This window comes from Sceloporus occidentalis, unplaced genomic scaffold (genome assembly GCF_023333645.1).
Source record: "Sceloporus occidentalis isolate IW3139 unplaced genomic scaffold, rSceOcc1.0.p SCAF_8, whole genome shotgun sequence".
Lineage (NCBI taxonomy): Eukaryota > Metazoa > Chordata > Lepidosauria > Squamata > Phrynosomatidae > Sceloporus > Sceloporus occidentalis.
The window spans coordinates 10,987,900-11,009,786 of record NW_028316988.1 but is presented as its reverse complement, the minus strand read 5'-3'; the positions used below and the strand labels follow the sequence as shown (position 1 = coordinate 11,009,786).

General features: G+C 46.1%; 1 protein-coding gene across 5 annotated transcripts in view; it reads right to left on the bottom strand.

The window, feature by feature from the left end:
* The window catches only part of LOC149307867 (pleckstrin homology domain-containing family G member 5-like), a 62,391-nt gene that overhangs the window by 34,946 nt on the left and 5,558 nt on the right, over positions 1–21,887 (bottom strand). For 2 of the 5 annotated variants that reach the window (XM_089534544.1, XM_089534545.1), the window contains exon 2: positions 7,205–7,281. In XM_089534544.1, coding sequence (XP_089390670.1) covers positions 7,205–7,281 — 77 coding nt within the window. Of the gene's footprint in view, positions 1–4,722; positions 4,807–7,204; positions 7,282–7,403; positions 7,489–17,713; positions 19,038–21,887 lie in introns of those variants that run through there. The other 3 variants (XM_089534548.1, XM_089534547.1, XM_089534546.1) reach the window with 3 other exon arrangements.

Here is a 21,887-nt window from a genome sequence, read left to right as displayed (position 1 = left end):
GTTTTGCCAGTCCCTTCCTCTGAAATGCAACCTGCAGCACCTGAGATTTCTTGCCCGGCTCCCATCCAAATCTTAACCAGGCTGGCCCTCCTTAGCTTCCAAGGCCTTGAGGACATTTCGGCCCTTAAAATGGCTTGCAAACATTGCAAACAGGAGCAATCAAAAGCTTGCAGGTTTGTCAGTGAAAGAGATACAAAAAGTTAAAATATAATTAAAGCCATGGATAGCATTGAAAACAATGTTAAAACATATTGAAACCTCAAAGCTGTGCAGTAACATTGTTAGCAGCCCTTTCCCTTTAAATGTCAGTTCCCTTAAAGTCTTTTGGAGCAAAAAAGGAAAGTTTTCTCTTAACACAGAAGAGAGAGAACGGGAAAAGGCTGTTTGTATTGCTGATAGATTTTAAAATAGAAATAAAAGAAAGGAAGCTCAGAGAGCCATGCAAAGAATAAGTTAAAAATGTCATCCCGAATTCCGTTCTTAGTCCCAACTGAGCAGAGTCTTTGGAAGAACAAGATGCACTGCTCCCATTCGCTGCCTGTTTGTCCATTTCTGTTTCTAAAGGGGCAGAGGAGGCTTTCCATTCTAGTTTTATCTCATCATTTTCACTCTCTGTCTCTTCTAATAGTGCAATGGCACCATCCTGATTGGGATTCTGGACAGAAAGGAAAGCAAATCATAGAAGACATGAGCAATCCAGTGGCGCTGGGGCATTGCAGACTATTGCAAGAGGAATCAAAACCCTTTAGTGCCATTGCTCCAGCCATGACCAACCACAGCTATAAAACAACCAGGACCTGAAGAACAGGAAGCTTTTAACTGCATTCAGGAGGACCTTGCAGGAATGTGGCTCACAAGGAAACCTTCCAGAACAATGAGTTTAGCCCTGGAGAAAGGTATTACTGGGGAAGACGGCAGCATTACATATTGCTGTATGTGGAATGGCTAGTTTAATTCCATTTCCATCTAACCATGCAAAAGGAAGGTGTCAGAAGCATTGCAGGGTGCTAGCAGAGAAGCCATTTAAGGGCCATGCCCTTTCCTTGGGGCCTTCTGGGAATTGTAGTTCTGCGGGAAGGAGGTCTGGGTGGATCTTTGGTTTTCATGCTGAACTACACTAAGAGTCATTGTTCCAGAAATTGGGAAGACTTCTCTCACCTCCCTCCAAAGAGGGTGGCCAGCCTCTGCTTGAAAACCTCCAAAGAGACTAGTAACTCTCCAAAAGACGGAGACTAATAATTCTTCCATGTAAGAGGACACAATGAAAGCATTCCCGATGGACGGATGGCCTTCTGTTAGGAAGGCTTTGGTTGTCTCCTCCTTCATGGCAGAAGAGGGTTGGACTGGATCAGCCCTTGAGGTTTCTTCCAACTCAGAACCAGCTCTGGAAAGAGAAAGGTGGCATGGCTGCACCCATCTCTGCATCTGCAAGCCTTGGGAGGGTTTGGCTAAGAACAAGCCAAAGAGGATTTTCCAGCCAAGTTCCATCAGCAACCATCCCTTGGACGAGAGATCAAAGAAATGACATACAAACACACACAAACGCAGATGCATCCCGCTCTTTTCATCATTAGCAGTGCAACAACATCCTTGCCATGACCCTCCGGAGGAGTGGGAGGGCTGTGTCCGACTGGCATGGTGGACCCTATAATGAATTCATTGCCAGAGCATCCATGCCAAGAGCAGGTGCATTGCACAGTCCTCCCACTCCTTGTTGTGCTGGCAGCACGGAGCGCACGCCTGGCGCTTGGGAGAGAAAGAGGCTCTCTTGTGGGCTATGTCCACCTCCTACTCTCTGGACATTATGCTTCCACCAAGAAACTTTGACCAGCCCTGACCAAGCCACAGCCCCAAGACTCAGGGAGCTAATAAAGAGAGAGACCTTGCAGCACCTTTGAGACTCACTGAAAGAAAGAAGTTGGCAACAGGAGTGTTCCTAGACTTAGGTCTACTTCCTCTGATGCATTTAGATGCAATAATAATAATAAGCAGAGAGATCTTGTAGCACCTTTGAGATTCACTGGAAGAAAGAACTTGGTGGCTTCCTCTGATGTATTTAGATGCATTATTATTATTATTATTATTATTATTATTATTATTATAAAGTGACCTTGGGCAAGTCCCATTCTCTCAGCCTCAGGGAACGACAATGGCAAACCAACAAATCCTGCCAAGAAAACCTCATTATAAGTTTGCTTTAGGGTTGCAATAAGCCACAAACAACTTGAAGGCACACAACACAGACAGTTCTTAAAACTCAGCCCTTTCCTTTTTCCTGACTAAAAGCAAGTAACACGGTTCCCTTTTGATTTTAATTAAAACAAAACATGTCTGAGCCCTATAATAATCCATTGGCCTCAGGAAGCTGTCTGGACTGAGCAAAACCTAGAATTAGCCAAATAGTTACAGCCGCATTTGTGGCTAAATTGCAAAAGGAATGAGGTTTTCCTTCATTCAGCTGCAGCCATGATGTTGTCGCATACTGTGCCTTAGCTATTGCAAAAAGACCTTAATTAAAGTCCCTTGCTTTTTGTTGTTTCCTCCAAGCCATGTCCATGCCATCCAGCAAGGAAACTGCTTTTGGGGGGCTGCGTAATGGAAAGAGTGGGGGGAACTTGGTATCAGAAAAGGGGGGGAAACATGGCAAGAGTTTCTCTGCTTTGCAAGCTCTGGAAGAAAACGCCATGCGCAGATTCTCCCACAATCCTTTGCATCTTGCAATGCCACTCTGAGCAAACATTGCCACCTCCTGGCACAAGACGGAAAGTGTTGCCAATGCCACCTTAGCATCATCCGCAGTGCCACATGCATTCGCCATCCCAAAACATCCTAAAACATCCCCAAACAGCCTAAAACCCACCCAAAGAAACCAAATATCCAGAACCCAGCAGTGTTTGTGTGGACAGTGATCTCTTTGTAAATCATTTCTGCCATTAATCTTGCGTCCGCCTTCAGCCCAAGAGACCAAACAGCACCATTGTGCAGAACCATCCCTCTATGGCTGCAAAAACATCCCAGAATTGTTGCGCTTGCATGTTTCCAATGGTTTGTAACAATGGCTTACTCTCGCTTTAGTCCTGACCTTCTTAAAACTACACAATCTGCCCTCCTTATCCATGGATCTAAATGATATTTGAAAGGGAAGACAGAAAAGAACTAGACTCTCAAATGTAAATATATCTAATTGAATATTATAGTTAGGGTTGCCCATCCATCATTGTATAGTCGTCCCTCTCTATTCACGGATTCCATTCAACCGTCCATGACTTGAAAATATTATATTATATATATACACATTCCAAAAAGCAAAGCTTGATTTTGCCATTTTATATAAGGGATGCCACAGAACTATACCAACTGCCCTCCATTTCCACAGATTTTGAGCATCCACCGATTTTGGTTTTGGAGGGAAAGTGGGATCTCGATGAAAATAATAACAGTCACAATACAAGTAATAAAGCCACGTTTCTCGGAAGGTGCCATGTTATTTGGCAATAACCGAACTGATTCATAGATTCTTGGATCAAATCTGAATCAATGATGTTCCAAAACTCCATACATTAAGACCAGGGAGACTGAAAAAATGAAATAATTTCACCAACCCTATTTATGTTTGGTAGATGATGATGATGATGATGATGATGATGATGATGATGATGATGATGATAAATGTATATGCCACCTCTCCCAACAGATCAAGGCAGCTTACATAGAAATAACACATAACATAATAACCATAATATAACAAAATAGCATAAAAATAACCCTTCTATCCCCTTATCATAACAATCCAAAAGCTTACTATAACAAACTAATGCAACAACCATGACAATACAGTAACACATTACAATCATTAAAAATCCATATCAGCATTAAAACCAACATGACTGGGCTCCATGGAGTAACGTTGGGGCAATCGATCACATCAGACGCAAAACTGTTACCATATGCTAAAAACAGAGTCACTTTTTCGAGTCTTCTGTTTCCATTAAGAGTTTTTACTTCTCCATTTCCAACAAGTCCTTTCAGGGTTATGCTGACAACATTTGAAGTTCATAACAACAAAAACAACAACAACAATAATGACAACAACTTACCCAGCTTCTCTCCATGGATCAAGGCAGGGAAGAGCAACAATTATCTGACATGATCCTATTATCTGACAATACCTGATAATATTACCTTATGATGTGACAATCACTCCCTGATGCCCAGATTTCTGGACACAATCCAGTCAGTAACCCCTGGGAAACCAGTATGAATAAGAATAACAACAGAAGACGTGGAAGAGGAGGAGGAAGGATGAATTACAGTGACAAAAACACATTTGGACCCTGCTATATTATTTGGTGATAGATATCCCACTGATTCCTAGATGCTTGGATAGAATCTGAATCACGGAGGAAGCAAAACTGTAGTCCAAAGCAAATGCATCTAAGGAAATAGACTTAAATCTAGGAAAGCTCCTGCTGCCAACTTCTTTCTTTTTGTCTCAAAGGTGCTACAAGATCTCTCTATGTACTGACTCTACAGACTAACAGGGCTATATCTTTGAATTTCTACTAGCTGGTAGACTGTGAGATCCATAGTAATAATAACAGTAACAACAGCGTCAAGAGCAGCAGCCACTGACAATCAATGGATAAAAGCAAAAATCCTCCAAAGAGATGGACACATCGATGCTCCCCAGCCTCTGCAATGGTCATTTTTGCTGCCGCTTACCTTTGCTTCAACCCAGCGTTGTGTGTTAAAAATAAAAATAATCACAAATTAAAAACTCCAAATTGCTGCCCCAATTCAGTCTCAAAGGAGGCAACGGACGGAGAGCGTCCTCCAGCCCCTGAACCTCCGCCAGCAGCGCCAGGAAGCAGATGGGGCAGAGGGGGAAGAAGTGGCTCTAAATCCATCGCCAGCTTTACATTAACGGTCAATTAGGCTAAGAGGGGAAAGATCCTGAGCAGCTATTTGGCTCTCAGAGGGAGAGGCAGGCAGGCTGGGGACAAGGAGAGGTCATCCGTTGGGGCTGGAGGGTCAGCTGGTCCACTCTGGAGGTCAAGGGGAGGCAGGTGAGGGGGGCGTAGGGCCTTTTCACACATTACGGAGAGACAGAAACCTGGGTTGACCAGCAAACGCATGTCAAGCCAGGAGCCCAAGGACTCACCTGCTAAGCTTTCTCCTTTTCAGGATCGCCTCTATTCTTTTCAATTAAAATTGTGATTTATCTACATTGTTGTTGGTGTGTGCCTTTGTTTCCAACTTACGGCGACTCTAAAGCAAGCTGGTCATGGGCTTTTCTTGGCAAGGTTTGCTCAGAGGAGGCATATAAATAAACATATTATTATTATTATTATTATTATTATTATTATTATTATTATTAATGTGTGACCCACCCAAGGTCACCGGGGGATTTCCTGGCTGAACCGGGAATCGAACCCTGGTCTCCAGTGATAGGCTGGACCTGGATGGCTTTTGGGTTCCCTTCCAACCCTACAATCCTAAGATTCCAGAGATTATTAAAGGGAACATCTAAAGTTCACACTAAAACCCAGAGCAGGTTCATTGCTTCCTAACTGCTTGCCATTCAGTGGAAATGACCTGAGACACTGCACCAGAATCTCTTGCATTTCTTCTTCCTGCAAAAACCTGCTTTCCTTTTGGGGCCCCCAACTATGAACTGCATGTTTTTTTCTTAGGCAAGACATACCCAGAGGAGGTTTGCCATTGCCCTCCTCTGCAAATTGCCATGGCCTTCCTCTGCACAGTGTCCTAAATGATGCTCTTTTTGGGCAGCCAGCAAGTGGGAGGATCGTGGCTTGAGAGACACAGAGAGAGCATTTGGGAGTGAGATGCATCATAAGAGAGAGAGGGAGACTGAGCGAGAGGCTGAGCATTTCTCCAGCTGCTGCTGTTGCTGCTGGTGAGGCTTTTCTGATGCTGCTGTTCTGTCTGGAAAAGTCATTTTGCGGTTATTCGGTTCTGAAGGAGGAAAGGCGGTAGGTAATGGGAGACCCATGTCAGGGCTGGGAGGTAAAGGAGGAAAGAAAAAAGGCTCTGGAAGGAGGAGGAGGAGGAACAAACTGGGCACAAACCAGGCCCTTAAAATGGAAGCTAGGGACTGGCACAGAGGAACCAAAGGCCCTACATTTGTAATCTGCTGTGGCTCCAGAGCTCTCTGATGGAGAATGCTGAATATCTCACATCATTACAAATCCCATAGCCTCAAGTCAGGGCAGTTAAAGCAGTATCGAACCGCATTAATTCTGCAGTACAGATCAGGTAGGAAATGAGCACTAAATCCCTAAATGCAGCCGTCTCACTTTTATCACAACTCCTGCAACTACAAGGTCCCTATCCTACACAAAGCAGGAGGCAAACTGTGGCTACACAAACACACACCGGGCCAGAAAGCAAAGCACACAGGGCCATCCCAAGACATGATTATCACACGCAGTTGAGCAAATACAGTGATATCAGACACGCACTGTTGCTGAAATCCTGAAAGTACAAAGATGCGCGTTGATGCTTCTTTGTGACCGCTTTAATGGTGGGTTTCGTGTGGCATCGTGTGAAATCATTTAATAATAATAATAATAATAATAATAATAATAATATAATTTATTTGTATCCCACCCAATCAACGAGGAATCCAGGCGGCTAACAACAGTGGAAGTACAATAAAAATACAACGTGAAGTCGAAGGCTTTCATGGCTGGTGTCCATAGCTTTTTGTGGGTTTTTCAGGATATGTGGCCATTTTCTAGAACATGGCTACATAGCCCCAAAAAAACACAAAAAACCCCAACAACAATCAAAATACAATTTCCCGTAAGTATGCAATCTTTCCAAGATATTCACAGGATAAACTCCCGATCTCCTTTGTGTGATAAACTCCTTTGGGTGCTGTTGCTCCAGCCAATGGGATCCTGGGATCTGTAGTTTTACAAGGTCTTTTCCCTCCTCTACCAAAGAGTCTTGGTGCATCACCTACAAATCCCAAAATCCTGTGGGATGAAGCCATGGCAGTCAAAGCGGCGCATTATCAACCTGCATTGTGTCAACAGTGTAGATGCAGACTTAGACCGAGATCGCTTGGGGAAAAGGCCTCCCTTTCCAGGTTAGTCTTTTGCCCAAGAGCCCTGGCACCTGCTTTCCTCCAAATCACAGCCCCAATTCGAAACAGAAATCCACATTCGTGGAAACTTACCTTGACTGCTCTCCGTTTGTCTGCACAGCTGGGATTTTGGCACTGCAGGACTTTCTCTTCTGCGGCGGCCCTTTCATCTGGAAGCGGGTGCAAAAGGAAAGGAAGGGGTGAGCTGGCCAACTTCAAGCAAACAGTCTTGCAATGTCTGTCTGCAAACACATGCCCTCCAATTGTCCCAATCAATCCGCTGTAATCTCACCAGAAGCTGCAGCAGTTTGCTTTTGCCAGTGCCAACTGGAAAGGGCATGATTCTGCCCTCTCCAATCCTCTCCTCTCCTCCTTGGTGAATTAACTGAGTTCAAATGACTTTTATACTATAAACTCAGTCTGCAGCAACTGAAGGACAGAGGGAGAAAGTGGGAGGAAAAGAGAGAAACCCAGACATTTTAAAAGCAGCTGTGAAAGTGGGAAAGTGGCAAAGGGTTAACTGGCAAGGTTAACCTGGCAAAGACTGTCCTTGCCAAACCAGGACATTTGGAGGGGATATTGGCAGCTGCTTCCCCCCCACCCTCTCTCTCTCTGTATCCATCCCTCTCTCTATTCAAGGATGGGGAATCATTGCTAGTGGTCCCCAGTTTGTGGAATTTGGTTGATAGGAATGGGTTCCTCAACTCCGTTTGCTGTTCATTTTTCAGAGGTTTTTATCCTGGAGGGTTTTCTGTTGTGTTCTCCTCTGTTCTGAACTCGTATCTCCACTTCTGATACGGATCATGCCATTATAGTATTATTATTACTGGCATTTTTATGCTTACCCTTCAATCCTATTTCCAGAGCTGTTATCCTTTTAAGCCACTTTGTAGGCCTATTCTGGCTGGGCCAGAAAAACAAGAGCAGAGGAAAATATCTTAAAATGCAAAACAAACCCAAGAATGAGAAAACACTCCGGAAGAAGCCCCAGAGCAAAATAACTGGGCTTGCTTACATTTTTCCAAAATGCTTCCTTATTATCTTTTAAAGTTGCAATGTTTGGGGAGGGAGTAACTTTCTATGTTACACACTGCCTTACTCACTCTGTTTCTGGTGCTTTCTGTTATGATTTTGAGAGAACAACTCATAACAGGATAGCACAAAACATGGAAAATTCCAGCTGAAATGCCTCTTAAAAATCTCTCTATCCATCCATCCATCCATCACCTTTAAATGTCCTTTAAAATTTCTAAGTAGAAATGGTTACTTGCTGCACTAATCATGGAACTCTCTTTCTATCCATTACATTACAGTGTAATGCTCTCAATCCTATCAATTAATTAGTAAACCCACTGAATAAGTTGTTGCATGATGATCTGACATGGAGGTAAATCTAATTGCTTTAATAATAATAATGATGATGATGATGATGATGATGATATTTATATTTCCCGCCTCTCCCTGCAGATCGAGGTGGTATTACAACAATAAAAATAACAATTACAAAATTAAAACTACAATGTCATATAAAATACACTCAATAAAACAATATACCATTACCAATACAATGTATTCACTAAATTGTCATTTAAAATACATATCATTGCAAATATGTCTGATTTAATGTGTCGACTTTGGTTGGGACTATCAATAGGAATCAAGATGTTACATTGCTATCAATATATTTAGATCCCTACCTTTTGCCAAAATCGAGAAGCTCAAAAAATGGCAAATGAACGGAGCTAAGAGCACTTCATCACATCCTGGGAGAACATGTCACCTAATTTGTCACTTGGTGCTTCCAGATCCACAAAAGATTACCAGTTTCCCAATATTTAAAATGTGAAGTCTTGAATAGTAGCCCAACCCAAGAATCCCAGAGGTCAAGCCTTATAGGGTCATAGAGATGGTGGACATCCTAAAGGCCACCTTGCCCACCAGCCTTTGCAGAAATCCACAACTGAAGCAACCCTGAAGGATGGCTCACAACCTCTTTAAGAAACCCAAATGTAGGCTCTTTAATTTAAACGGTTCTTCTATGAGAAATTTCTCAGGCACCAGACTCAAATGTTTTCCCAACCAGGGCTGCATCCGCACAACAGGAATAATGTAGTTTCACACTGCTTTATCTGCCATGGCTCAATGCTATCGAAACCTGGGGTTTATAGTTTGTTGTGGTCCCAGAGCTTTATAAAAAATATCTCACAAAGCTACAACTGCTAGGATCTCACAACATGGAGCCACAGGAGTTAAAGCGGTGTCAAACTGCCCTGATTCTGCAGTATAGCAGCAGCCCCAAAAGTGTGAATTGGGGAACCCCATTTCTAAAGTGACCCAAGGAAAGTGTTGTTTGCCACAAATACAGTGGGCTACTGGAGGTGCAGGAAAGCTACTAGCTCTTGAACCAGAGAAAGTGTAGGGTGGGTTTGCAGGTGAGAGCAGCCTCCGTTCATGGTGGATCACCGGGTTTATATTTAGAAGCAAACCTGTGAGTAATGCACAGATACACACCAGTTCCCGCAGCCAACAAAAACAACAAGAGAGGCCAGACTCCTCTCGGAAATCTCTTTGACCCAGTGCACCTCTGAGTGCTGCTAGAAAACTGACGCACTGCTGCTGGATATATATATTTTTCCAAAGGAAAAAATGGAAGATTTCCATGTGTTGCAAGCAGAGAAGGGAGGCCCAAGCCTCCTGCTTTGCCTATTTAAGGAGCCCTGGAGGAGCAGGGAGGGTGCCTCCGCCAGAAGGGCAAGGGAGGAAGGCTGCAAGGAGCGGGCAAAGGAGGACCCGAGGCAAGGGGAAGCCATTCGGAGACCTCATTTTGGGAATGACAAAGCCAGAGAGAGATCGTTTTTGGTGGGTTTTTCGAGCTATGTGGCCATGTTCCAGAAAAGTTTCTTCCTGACGTTTTGCCAGCAGCATCTGTGGCTGGCATCTTCAGAGAATGCTTTGCCTGGAAAAAGTGGGTCTATATATACCGTGTGAGCCTGGGAATGCAGGCGTGATGTGCATGCGTATTGTTTTGTGCTGATTAGCCTCAGGCTGGGAGGCTAATGCAAAAGAGGATTTCTTGGCTTTACTTCACGAACGAAGATTCAGGAAGGACCCATCCATGCTTTCTACAAGCGTGTTGATGACGTTGGATGTATCCTTGGAGCCTGTGCAATGGGTTTTTTTGGTGGAGTGCAGCGTGCACAGAACTGGCCTCACCCTTTAAACCAGAGGTTCGACTGCTAAGGCCTTGACAAGCATGGACGGTGGCAGCGAGGTCCTCGGGTCGTAGGTTTGATTAGAGTTTCCTTCTCTCAGATGGTTGACCTTACAGGGTTAGACGAGCACTGTCATCTTCCGGCCTGAGAGGGAGTGATCAGGCAGGCCCAGCTCCACCAGAGCTAGCCTGAAGCTCCTCCCTCCTTAACTGTCATCTTCTGGCCTCCTATTCTCCTCCAGCTATGCTCTGACTGTGTGGGGGAGAGGCTTGCGTACCCTAATGAAGTTGTGAGCTATGCTGGCGGTGGTATAATAGCCACTGTCCCATGCCAGACAGGTCACAAACGAAGGTTCTGACCAAGAGCGCCAAAGGGCAGGATGGGCTCTCTAGCCTTATGGCAACCATCCTAGGAGAAGGAAAACTCTAATCCAAAAGAGGATTAGTGTCTGCTAATTGGTGATCATGATCTGCTGGGAAAGCCCCTGACTCTTAATGGTTTCCCATTTGCATTTGCTGAGTCCTCATTTTGCTATTCTTCAGGACTGGGTTTTCCTGGGCCTGGCAGCCCTTCTGATGTCTGAGCTGGAATAACTATTGGCCTGTAGAGCCCAGTCCTGGATGTCCTAGTCATCTGCAAACCGAACCAACGTTTGGGTCACACAGTATACTGAAAACCCACACATACAGACCGATACCTGCACAAGAACTCCAACCATCACCCAGGACAAAAAAGAAGCACAATCAAAACACTGGTAGACCAGGCAAAACGCATCTGTGAACCCCACTTCTTGGAAGATGAACTGAAGCACTTGAACTGGGCTCTACAGGCTAATGGTTATTCCAGCTCAGACATCAGAAGGGCTGCCAGGCCCAGGAAAACCCACAGGAGTGAAGACAAGCAGCCACCCAAAGGGAAGGTATTTCTACCATACATCAAATGAGTCACAGACAGAATAGGCAAAGTGGTGAGGAAGCACAACCTTCAAATGGTTTAAAAACCGACGAAGAAAATCCAGCAAATGCTTCGCTCAGCCAAGGACCAGAGAGACCCTCTCACAGCCGCAGGAAGAGTTTAGCGCATACCATGCAGCTGCGGACAAGTCTACATAGGGATCACCAAATGCAGTGTGCAAACCAGAATCAAGGAACACGAGAGGCACTGCAGACTGGGCTAGCCAGAAAAATCAGTAGGAGCAGAACATGCCACAAACATCCTGGGCACAAAATGCCATTTGAAAACACTGAAGTTCTGGACCATGCCAACCACTACCATGTCAGGATGCACAGAGAAGCCATTGAAATCCACAAACACCTGGACAATTTCAACCGGAAAGAAGAAACCCTTAAAGTGAACAAAATTTAGCTACCAGTCCTGAAGAACAGGAAAATAAGGACTCAGCAAATGCAAATGGGAAACCACTCAGAGTCAGGGGCTTTCCCAGCAGATAATGACCACCAATTAGCAGACACTCATCCTCTTTTGCATTAGCCTCCCAGCCTGAGGCCGGCCATCAGCACAGAACAATACACATGCAAATCACTCCTGCATTCCTAGGCACACACAGGATATATATACCCACCTTTTCCAGGCAAAGCATGCTCTGAAGATACCAAAGCCACAGATGCTGGCGAAACGTCAGGAAGAAACTTTTCTGGAACATGGCCACAGAGCCCAAAAAACTCACAAAAAACTATGGATGCCGGCTGTAAAAGCCTTCGACTTTATACCAGAGAGAGATGCCAGCCATCTTTCCAAAATACCTGGCTCTGGGGAGCTTTGAGCAGGACTTAATTGCCACATGCCAACTTCTCAGTGCCATTCATGTAGTTCCACAATGGTGCCAGGGGAGGAAACTGGGGCTTTAGGGCCACATTTAGCCCTCCTGGAGCACCAATCTGGCCCTCTGGGTTTGTCCAAAAAACCTACAAATCTCTCCTCGCAGCACCATTAATTGGGTGCTTTCCCAGACTTCTTATGGTTTTCCCCATACAATTCATAAAGGCTAGTCATAAGCAGTGAGAGCCTGAAGCTAAAATACCCCATGCCCTGTAATGGTGCACAAATGAAGTCTACAATGCGCTTGACCAAGCAGCATCAGGATATGGCCAAGATGGCAAAAGCGGCAAATGAGGAAGAACAGAGAAGCCAGGAGATGCAGCATCAATGCAATGCAAACCCCTTTTGCACTCTGGAGCCAGTATGCAGCAATGAAAGTCAGGGGGAAAGTAGGAGAAGGATAGAGAAAGTGCCATGTTTTAAAAGCTGCTGGAAAACTGGGAAGGCAGTGGATTGAAAGCATCCCATTCTTGGTCCCATCCCTTCTGCTTTTGCATCCCTCCATCTCTGAAATCTGACTCTGCCGTTGAATGTGGCCCTTTTGCAGCTAGAAGAAGAAGTTCCCACCTCCTTCTGAAAGCAGTGACAACAAGGCCAGCTCTGGGCTTCTGGGTGCTGTAGTCCAAAGCAATAACTTCTCTACAGCATGCAGCCAACCGTGGCTAGGAGCTTCCGAGATCTCTCTCCTCCTCTTTCTCTTCCAGCGTGGATTTGTCTAATCGCCTTTTAAACCCTGCTAAGCCTGTGCCCATCACTGTATCTTATGGCACGAAAGTCCCTAAGTTCATTACGCCTCACATGGAGAAGGCATGGCCCACCCTTTCTGAATCTGCTCTGCATTACAACAGGGAGGCTGTGCCAGATTTCTCTGGGCAGATCAAGGGAGAACAGACACGGAGCCCAAGCAGAAAGCCCAGAGGAAGACCCATGCCCAAGTCAGAGGCCCTTCTCAGGGCTACCAGGTCTCAGGGTACCAGGCCCTGAGTCTACAATTTTCATGGGTCACCTCCAAGTGAGAGACAGGGTTCAATGTCTCCGGTTTCAGTGGGCAAGTGGAAAGGGCTGGGTGCAAATCTTCAGCTTGCTCCAGTTTGCAGCCCTATTAAACCCCTTGAGAGGTGTGCCTCCTGTTTCTGGTGCGGAGCAAGCTTAACCCATTCCCGTCCCCCAAAATGGATTTACAAGCAGCGCTAAGCTTTGACAGTTTGACTAATCTGGAGGCCAAATCCTATTGTTACAGCTTTGGTCTTGCATAGCCCGGGTGTTGTTTAAAAATAACTCCGAGCCCATTTTAAAAAACTTGGAAAGCAGAGAGAATGCCAGGCACCTTTGTAGATGTTCAGGTTAAGTGAATGGGTCTTGCAAGGGAGGAGACATGGGTGGCACTGAAAGGGTGACCAGATGAAGAGTGGCACGGAAAAGGAGAAGAAATGAGGAACAGGGAGATCTAATAATCAATCAATAAATCAGTGGTGGATGGAAAGCAGAGATGGGACACACAATACAAGGGTACTGAGGCTGCAAAACTCAACTTGAAACCATCTGAAACAGGTGGATTTAGAAAAGGGGTTTGGAGATCTTTAAACCAAGGATTTGGTGGATTCCCTATTGGGAGACAAGAGGCTGCACTAGATGACCCCTATGGATCCTTTCCAGCTCTGTGATCCTAGGATCCCATTTCTCACAAAGGTTTCCTTGCCACAGCATTGGAAGGAGAGCTTTGTGCTCCATCCAAATGGATCTAGAGAACCCCAAAATATTGCACTGCTGCAGCTGATGCTCCCCAGCCTACTTCCTTCATCATCTGAGATGGACAAAGGAGCGAGAAATGTGCTGCTCTGAGAGACTGGCTGCCCACGCTCTGAGACTGTGCCCTCCCCACTGCCCCCGTTGTGCCCCCAGCCCACCCTACCAGACAATGGAGCCAGTGTTGCCCACGGGGGCCACTCCCAGCCTGACCGCTTGGTAACAGCCTCCCCATTGGTGGACGCTGCCGCCTCGGCTGGCCGGAATTATGATTGCCATTGACCTGTTACAAATGATAATGGAAGCGGAGCAGGAACGCTTGCAGCCAAAGTGGACAGACCTGCAGAGGAAATGCCAGAGGAGGAGGAAATCCCATTGCAAGGCTGGGATGAAACTGGGGTGAGTGGCTGGTGGAAGCAGCAGCCAGAAAGGCCTGTTTGGAATATCCTCTCTTGCCATTGGAAGCCATTGGTCCAGAGTCTCTCCTCTGGAGCTTGCTCCTTCTTCCACATCTTCAGATGTTTCGAGATTGGATTCCTCACTTAGCAATGCAATCCAATGGGTGACCTTGGGCAAGTCACATACTCTCAGCCCCAGAAAACCCTGCAATAAGTTCACCTTAAGGTTGCTATAAATCGGATACAACTTGAAGGCACATGACAACAATGAATGTATCACCTCGCAATCTCCTCTTCTCCATGTTTAAACTCCTTCTATCGTTTCTCATAGGGCTTGGGGGGAAAGCCTTTGCAATGCTCCCCCCCCCCCCCCAGCTCTGTATTATGAAAGAACTATTCCACCCGCTACCTTGTAAATTTCAGAGGATTTGGAAGGTGATCCAGTCCTCCGTTATTTCCTGCCTTCTGGGGCATCCGTTCCAGCGCTCCAGCCGCCCGTGGGAGGTCTCCGCTCGGTGCCAACTCTGGGATGAAGGGAGGCATCTGTCATGGCAGCCAGGGGCTGTTTATCTGCCCAAAGCCATCCCAGAGCTAAATATTTGTGTGATCTTAAAAGAGGGAGAGGGAATATGAAACTCTGTGTGGCAAACTCTGTCCAGCCTGCAAAGCTCACAGCCTGACCTCTACTAAGAGATCCCAGAACATCAACAGCAGAAGCATTGCCAGCGTTCAGGAGAAGGTCCACCTTGGTCTCCAGAAGCTTTGCTGCTTCCCTGGGTCTTCAGGTCAGGAGACAAATCTCAGCCCAAATGGCAGAAGAGGAAGATTGGTTTTCATTGGTTTAAATCAGAAGTGGCCGACTGAATCAGGGGACCGTGTTCGTTTGAGCATTATACCCTGGAAATTGGGGTTTGATTCCCAGTTTGTGCATAAAAGCCCACTGGGTGATCTTGGGCAAGTCCCATTCTCTCAAAGCCCCTCTGAAGAAACTTGCCAAGAAAATCCCATTAAAGGATCACCTTAGAGTTTCCATAAGTCAAAAATGACTTGGAGGCACACAACGATGGGACTCATAGGAACAGTGGTTTTCACCTCCTTCCTTTAATCTCTGTCCAGCATTCAGCTGCACACATTATCACATCAGCCCACCGCTCTGACCATATCTCTCCTGTGTTGGCATCCCTTCACTGGCTCCCCCTCCCTTTCCGCATTCAGTATAAGCTCCTACTGTCGACGTTTAAAGCCCTCCATGGGCTGGCCCCTCCTTACTTATCAGACCTTCTTTCTCCTCTCCTTCCCACTCCGTTGTTCCCTCCGCTCTGGTAGTCGGGGTCGGCTGTCCCAGCCCAGGATTTCCTCTGCCCCATCTCAGATTCGCCCCTTTTCACTTGCTGCCCCTCACTCCTGGAACCTTCTTCCCCTGCGAGACACAAGGGCCCTTATCACTTCTTTAACCAGCTTCAAAACGCAGTTGAAGACCATCCTGTTCAGAGAAGCGTTCCTAGGCATTGCGTGATTGTCACTTGCTATTTGATGTTCTTTTGTTGCCTGTTTTATTGAACCATTTCCTGTATTGCTATGTATTTTATATGTATTATCCTATTATTTCTTAGATTGTACGCCATAGGCAGACTTACTTTTATATATTTATTGTTTTATGTACAGCACTGTGCAAATCTACAGCGCTATATTATTAATAATAATAATAAAATAATAATAAAATAATAATAATAATAATAATTAATAATTAATAATAATGTGCCAAGAGGTATTTTAAAGGTGCCTTCAGCCCCTGCCCCTGGCTTTAAACCATGGGCACCCATTCCCACTGGACGCCAGGCTTCTCAAGCTTGGGGTCAAATGACTGGCATGTTGCACCTGTCCATCACTAGTGTGCCAAAAAGCGAGGGAAGAGAGATTGGTGGGGTCTCCGTGTGGAGCTAACCTCCCCAAACCCTCGCCTGTGTCCTGAAGGGCTGGCTTCTCTTTTCTGCCTTAGCCATCTCCAAAACATCTGCTATCTCAGGCTCGCGGGCGGCTGCTGTTGTTTTTCTTTCAGAATTAAATTTAGACGCAGATGTCATTCGTGAAGGCGATGCGGTTGCATTGAAAGTATGCACTGAACGCAAATGGCCAGGATGAGAGGAGGCTGCCTGCTTTTCCTCCAAACCACTTATCTGGGTGTGACGGCACTTTGGAAGGAGACGCGGGTCTGGAGCGGTGACTCAGGCAGACGCACAACGGGCAGCCGACCTCCTTGGGGCTGGGAATGGATGGCCCAGTCTCTCTCTCTTTCTTTATTTCCCACAAGGGAAGATGAAAAGAACCTGCTGCTGCGATGGAGAGGTCTTCCTTGCCTTTCTCTTCCATCAATGGATGCTGTTTCCATTGCCACCTTCTGCAACAGCCATGCCCACACTGCCACCCACAGACTCAGATTGGATGACTTGGAAGGAGTTCGGAGATGGCTTCTGCCTGTCCTTTTTAAAAGGCTCTGTAGAAGGAGTTACCTTCTTTGTTACCTTCCTATCCCATCTTTCCTCCATTAAGTTCAAGGAAATGTAGGTCTCTTCCCCTCTGCACATTATCCTTACAATTGCCTTTCTAGTTGGTGGTCACAGTTCGCCAGATGTTCAGCCAGGAGTCTTTACTTATCCCTATCTGGAAAGTCAGAATCGTCTAAACCATCTCACCAGGTACAGATGTGAAAGCTGGACAGTGAAGGACGGGGATAAGAAAAGAAAAATCAGCTCCTTTGAGATGTGACGCTGGAGAAGAGCGGATGGCCAGAAAGACAAACAAATAGGTCCTTCAACGGATCAAGCCTGAACCCTCCCTAGAAGCCAAGATGACCAAACTGAGGCTGTTGTAAGGCAGGGCTCAGTAGAAAAGACAATAATGCCAGGAAAGGTGCCAGGCAGTAGAAAGAGAGGAAGACCCTTTGCCAGGTAGAAAGATGCAAACAAGGAGGTCATGAGCATGAATCTGCAAGACTTAAGCAGAGCAATGGAGGTCCATCCTTATTGCAATCAGCATGGAAGCTGCGGAGCCAACTCCTATCCTTTCTGGCAACTGCTCTTCTAAATATTTGGACAATCAAAACTTTTACTTCCATCCTTCTTCTATTTACTGCCCTTCTCTGCTTTGTTTAATGTTTTAAAAAGAATTAACTTTCTCTCTATCATAAAACAACACTTCTATCATAATATATAACTCCGGCGCATTCTTGGGTGGGAGGGAAATGGGAGAAGAAAGAAAAGAAAGATGTTTCTGCTCCTGGCGGAAATAAATTATCTACGCTCTTGAGAAGTGTTTGCATGCTTTGGGGCATTGTCAGAGCAGCCGGTGGCCGGATGGGTGACCGCATCCCTCGGGATTTCGGGCTGCACACAGGGGGCATGACCTACCCTCCAGGTCTTGAGTAATGTCCAGCGTTGAACTCCAGGAGAAACGCTCCACTGCAGTGTATTCCAGCTCTGTCAAGTCGCTTGGAAGGGTCTCCAACTCATAGGCCCCTCTTTTCTTCCAGTATAAGAACATCTTGGGGAGTTTGAAAACCTGTTCCTCCCCTTCGGAGGGGCTCCCCCTCAATAGCCCCAACCAGGAACCCCAAAGTTTCTGAGCGGGAGCCCCATCTGCGTTGACCCTTGAGGAGCCGCCAACCAGCGTTTGCACCTTACGGAGCAGGTCCTGGCAGATGGGTGGACAAGGGGACATTCATCCCGCAGAAAACAGGAGGGCTGTCTGGGGCAGGAAAGCCCTCTGAAGAAACTGACCAATGTTTGGGCGCATCAAGTGGGACAATGGGGTCTTTCTTCAGCCTCCTACGGACATTTTACAAATTTCGCCTTCCTGCATTTATGAAAGAGATCTCAGCCGAGGATACAAGGCATATTGATGGTGGGCATTCCAAGGGAGAAAGAGAAAAAGAAGCCAGCCGGGGAGCGAGGAAGAAAGGAGGTTATCAGACAGTTTTGCCCCTTGAAAGGAAGAGGAAGTGCCGTCATGATGGAAGATCAGAGGAAGAGGACAATGGTCGCCCAGAAACGGAGGAGACGGGTCAAGACTGGGGTTTCAGAGGGGCAAACGGGTACAAGGATGGCATCCATGCAGTCTGCATTCTGGATTTGGTTTGGTTCCCATTATAAACTCTGGTCACACACAGACTTGAAAACAAAGATATACCTGTTTACAGGTAGAGCAGATGGGCACATGCATGTGCCTTCACTTTGCCCACAAATACAGGGTGAGCATAAGTGGAAGGGTTGCTGTTGATCTGTACCTTCAATCTCATTTTGCAGTGTCCCTCTCATAGGGTTTTCATGGAAAAAATATATTCAGAGGAACAGAGCAGCTCATGGCTGATGCCAATCGACGGAACACTACTGTTTCAGATGACAGCTTTCAGGCCCTTAAATATGGCTATCGTATCACCTCTCCATCTTTTCCTCTCCAGGCCCAGAGTCCCTAAGCTCTTTCCATGCCTCTGGCCATCCTTGCCATCCTCCTCTGGAGACACTCCAAAGTACTAATATCCTTCTTGGATTGCGATGCCCAGAACTGGACTCATTTCTGGAGAGTCTAACCAAAAGCAGAACAGAGTGGGACTCTTAATTCCCAAAGCCTAGTTTTGGAGCCCTTGATCCTTCCTGGCTCCAGAAAGTGTGAATTTGCTTCTTCTGGAAACTGTTCAGGCAATTCATCTTTTTAAAAGCCTCCAATTCAACCCCCCCCCCCCCTTTTATCCCTTGCTGTTTGACATTTTTAAAAAACACCCATTTTTCAAAACCAGAAAGCATGGAGAAAACACATGTTGTTGCTCTCCTGGCTGATAAAATCCTAAAAGGTCAAGACACAAAGGACAGAATTCCAGGAGCTGGGATTGCAGGAAGCACGGCCCCTTCCTCGAAATCCCTTCGCAACGTTTTCCATTCACCCCCCCACCTCGATTCCTGGCTGCCATCACAGAGGAGCCATGGCAGTCAGAAATCCCCTTCATTCATTCATTCATGAGTTTCTGTCATGAGGGTTATAGGTTTAGGGCTTTGTTAGAACATTACTGGATTAAGTTAGTAGTTGGTTTAATGTTAGATTTCATAATGGGTTTATAGAATGTACTAGAAAGAGGTAGACTGGCTGTTAAAATATGCGTTTGCTTATTAAGGTTGGAGTTTCCCAGCCAACAGAGGCTATGTCTTCAAAGGGCTGGAGACTGGTTTCTGTGATGGGAGAGTGCCTATTGCTAATATGATGTTATGTTAATGTGTTCATTATATTCTAATATGCTGCTATGATATTTTAATATGCTGCTATATTATGTTGGGTTGGGGGATGATGGGATTTTTAGTTCTGCTTAATTATATATAGGCTGTTAAGGTTTAATATAACTTAGCCCTGTTGTGGCTTAAGGTTTATAACTCAAGGTCTCAGGTGCAGTAGAGAGATAACGCTGGGTGAGAGCCTAATGGTTTTGAGGGTTTCGCCAAGAGCCCAGACTGGAGGACAAGACATCACCAGGAGGAGATTCATCGCTGCGTGGGAAAGAGTTATCCAATTAATTTACTTTATTGCTTGATGGGGTGGGTTTGCTTTATGGGGTTATATAAACCATATGTTAATACACACTTTCATTCCTGACAAAAAAGTCACTTCTGTTGTATGTATCTATTTCTTCAATAAAGCTATTCCTTTTTCAAAGTACAGCATCTTGTTGCAGGAGGGGGGCTGCAATTGGGAGCCTGAGAGACGGTCCAAAACCCTTTCTCCTCCTCCTCCTCCTCCATCTCACCAGACCCATTTTATGGAGCTGCCTGGCTCCCCTTCTTCTCCCCACCATTTTAGAGGCCGAATCAGCTGCCAAAACACTCTCCTGGCCATTCTTTCCCACACTTGCAAATCCCAGGGAGCTTTCTCTGGCTGGCTTTTCCTCCGTTGCAACCTTATTCTCAAACTTAAAGGCATGAGGTGGGCAAAATGCAGCCCTCCTTGGACTGCAAGCCCCATCAGCCCCTGAGCCAGTGGAGTGGCAAGGAATCATAGAATCGTAGAGTTGGAAGAGACCACAAGGGCCATCCAGTCCAACCCACTGCCATGCAGGAAATCACAGGTTGCAGCCGCAAGCCAACAACATCTGGAGGGCTGCATGACTCTCATCCCTGCAATACAAGGTTGCAGCGTTGGTTGGTTGGTTGCTGCAAACTCCCTTCTTGCAAATGCTAGGAATGGCAGGAGTGTTGGGAGTTGCAGGACTGATGGGATCTAAGAGCTGGACAGGGAAGAAAGCAGATAATAAGAAAACCGACTCATCTGAAGATGTGGGGCTGGAGAAAAGAGCCGAGGATACTGTGGAAGGCCAAGAAGACAAACAGAGGTGTCCTTAAAACAGATCAAGCCTGAGATCTCCCTGGAAGCCAAGATATCGAAACTGAGCTTGTCACACTTTGGCCACATCATGATTCACCAGAAAAGACAATAATGCTAACAAAGGCAGAGGACAGTAAAAAGATAGGAAGACTGGATGCCAGACGGTTACGGCTCAATGAAGGAAGCCAGACTCCTGAACCTACAGGTGCTGAGCAACACATATTTAAATAAATGCAACCAACCGGGAATCTTTGGAGCACATTTGGCACCTCTTTGCTTGCCCTTGTGCCACTCTTCCTGCAAATGTGTATCTGTGCACACATATACACTTCCCTCCTTCCGCTCTCCTCCTTCCCTTTCTTCTCTCTCCCAAGCCTTTCTGGAAGGAGAGCTGCTTGGCTTCGGAGAGCCCCAGACTCTGGTTTGGAAGCCAAAGCAGCCCTGGCCGCAGGCAGCTGCCTGGCTTTTCTGATCTCTTCTCCGCATGGACACATGGAAAGTCTGACAACGGAATGGTGGGGCTCTTCATCAAAGAGCCAAGGAGGGCAGCTGGCTGGCTGGCTGTCCAAGGAAGGAGCTAAGGAGAAAAGTCAGCAGCAAAAGCAGGCAGCCAAAAAGAATTTGGAAAGGCCAAGTGAGCAAGCCAGCCTTGCAAGACTGGAGCCCATATGCAGAAGAAGAGGGGAGCATGGAAGAAGGAAGAAGACAGAAACCCTCTTGGCTTGCAAAAGGTGGCCTGGGGCTGCATGCATGCAACCCCCAAAAGTGCTTTAGTGCCCTCCAGCTCTCCTCACTCCCCAGACTATCCTAATTCTGGAGGGAAAATGCAAGGAAGTCTACAGAAAAATCTTTGCAATTTTCAGTAACTGCTGCTAGGCAGCCATTTGTGGTTGAGCATTAGGGAAAAATACCTATCAGACTTCTGACCACATTGGGGGGCAAGTTTTTGTGGGTCCCAGTAGAAACTACATCCCTTTAGCTGCCATAGTTGCCCACTTTGAGCAAAGACGTTGGCAGCATGAGCTTTCGTAGCCGACTTCCTCAGACGCATGCTTCCAACTTCTTACTTTCAGCTAGTCTCAAAGGTGCTACAAGATGCCTTTGCATACTGATTTTCCAGGCTATGCCTTTGCATTTTAACACCTGCAAGGTTCCATTACGGTTCACAGGATTCGAACCCAGACCTCTCCAGCCTAAACCAAGCAGTCTAGCCCTTCT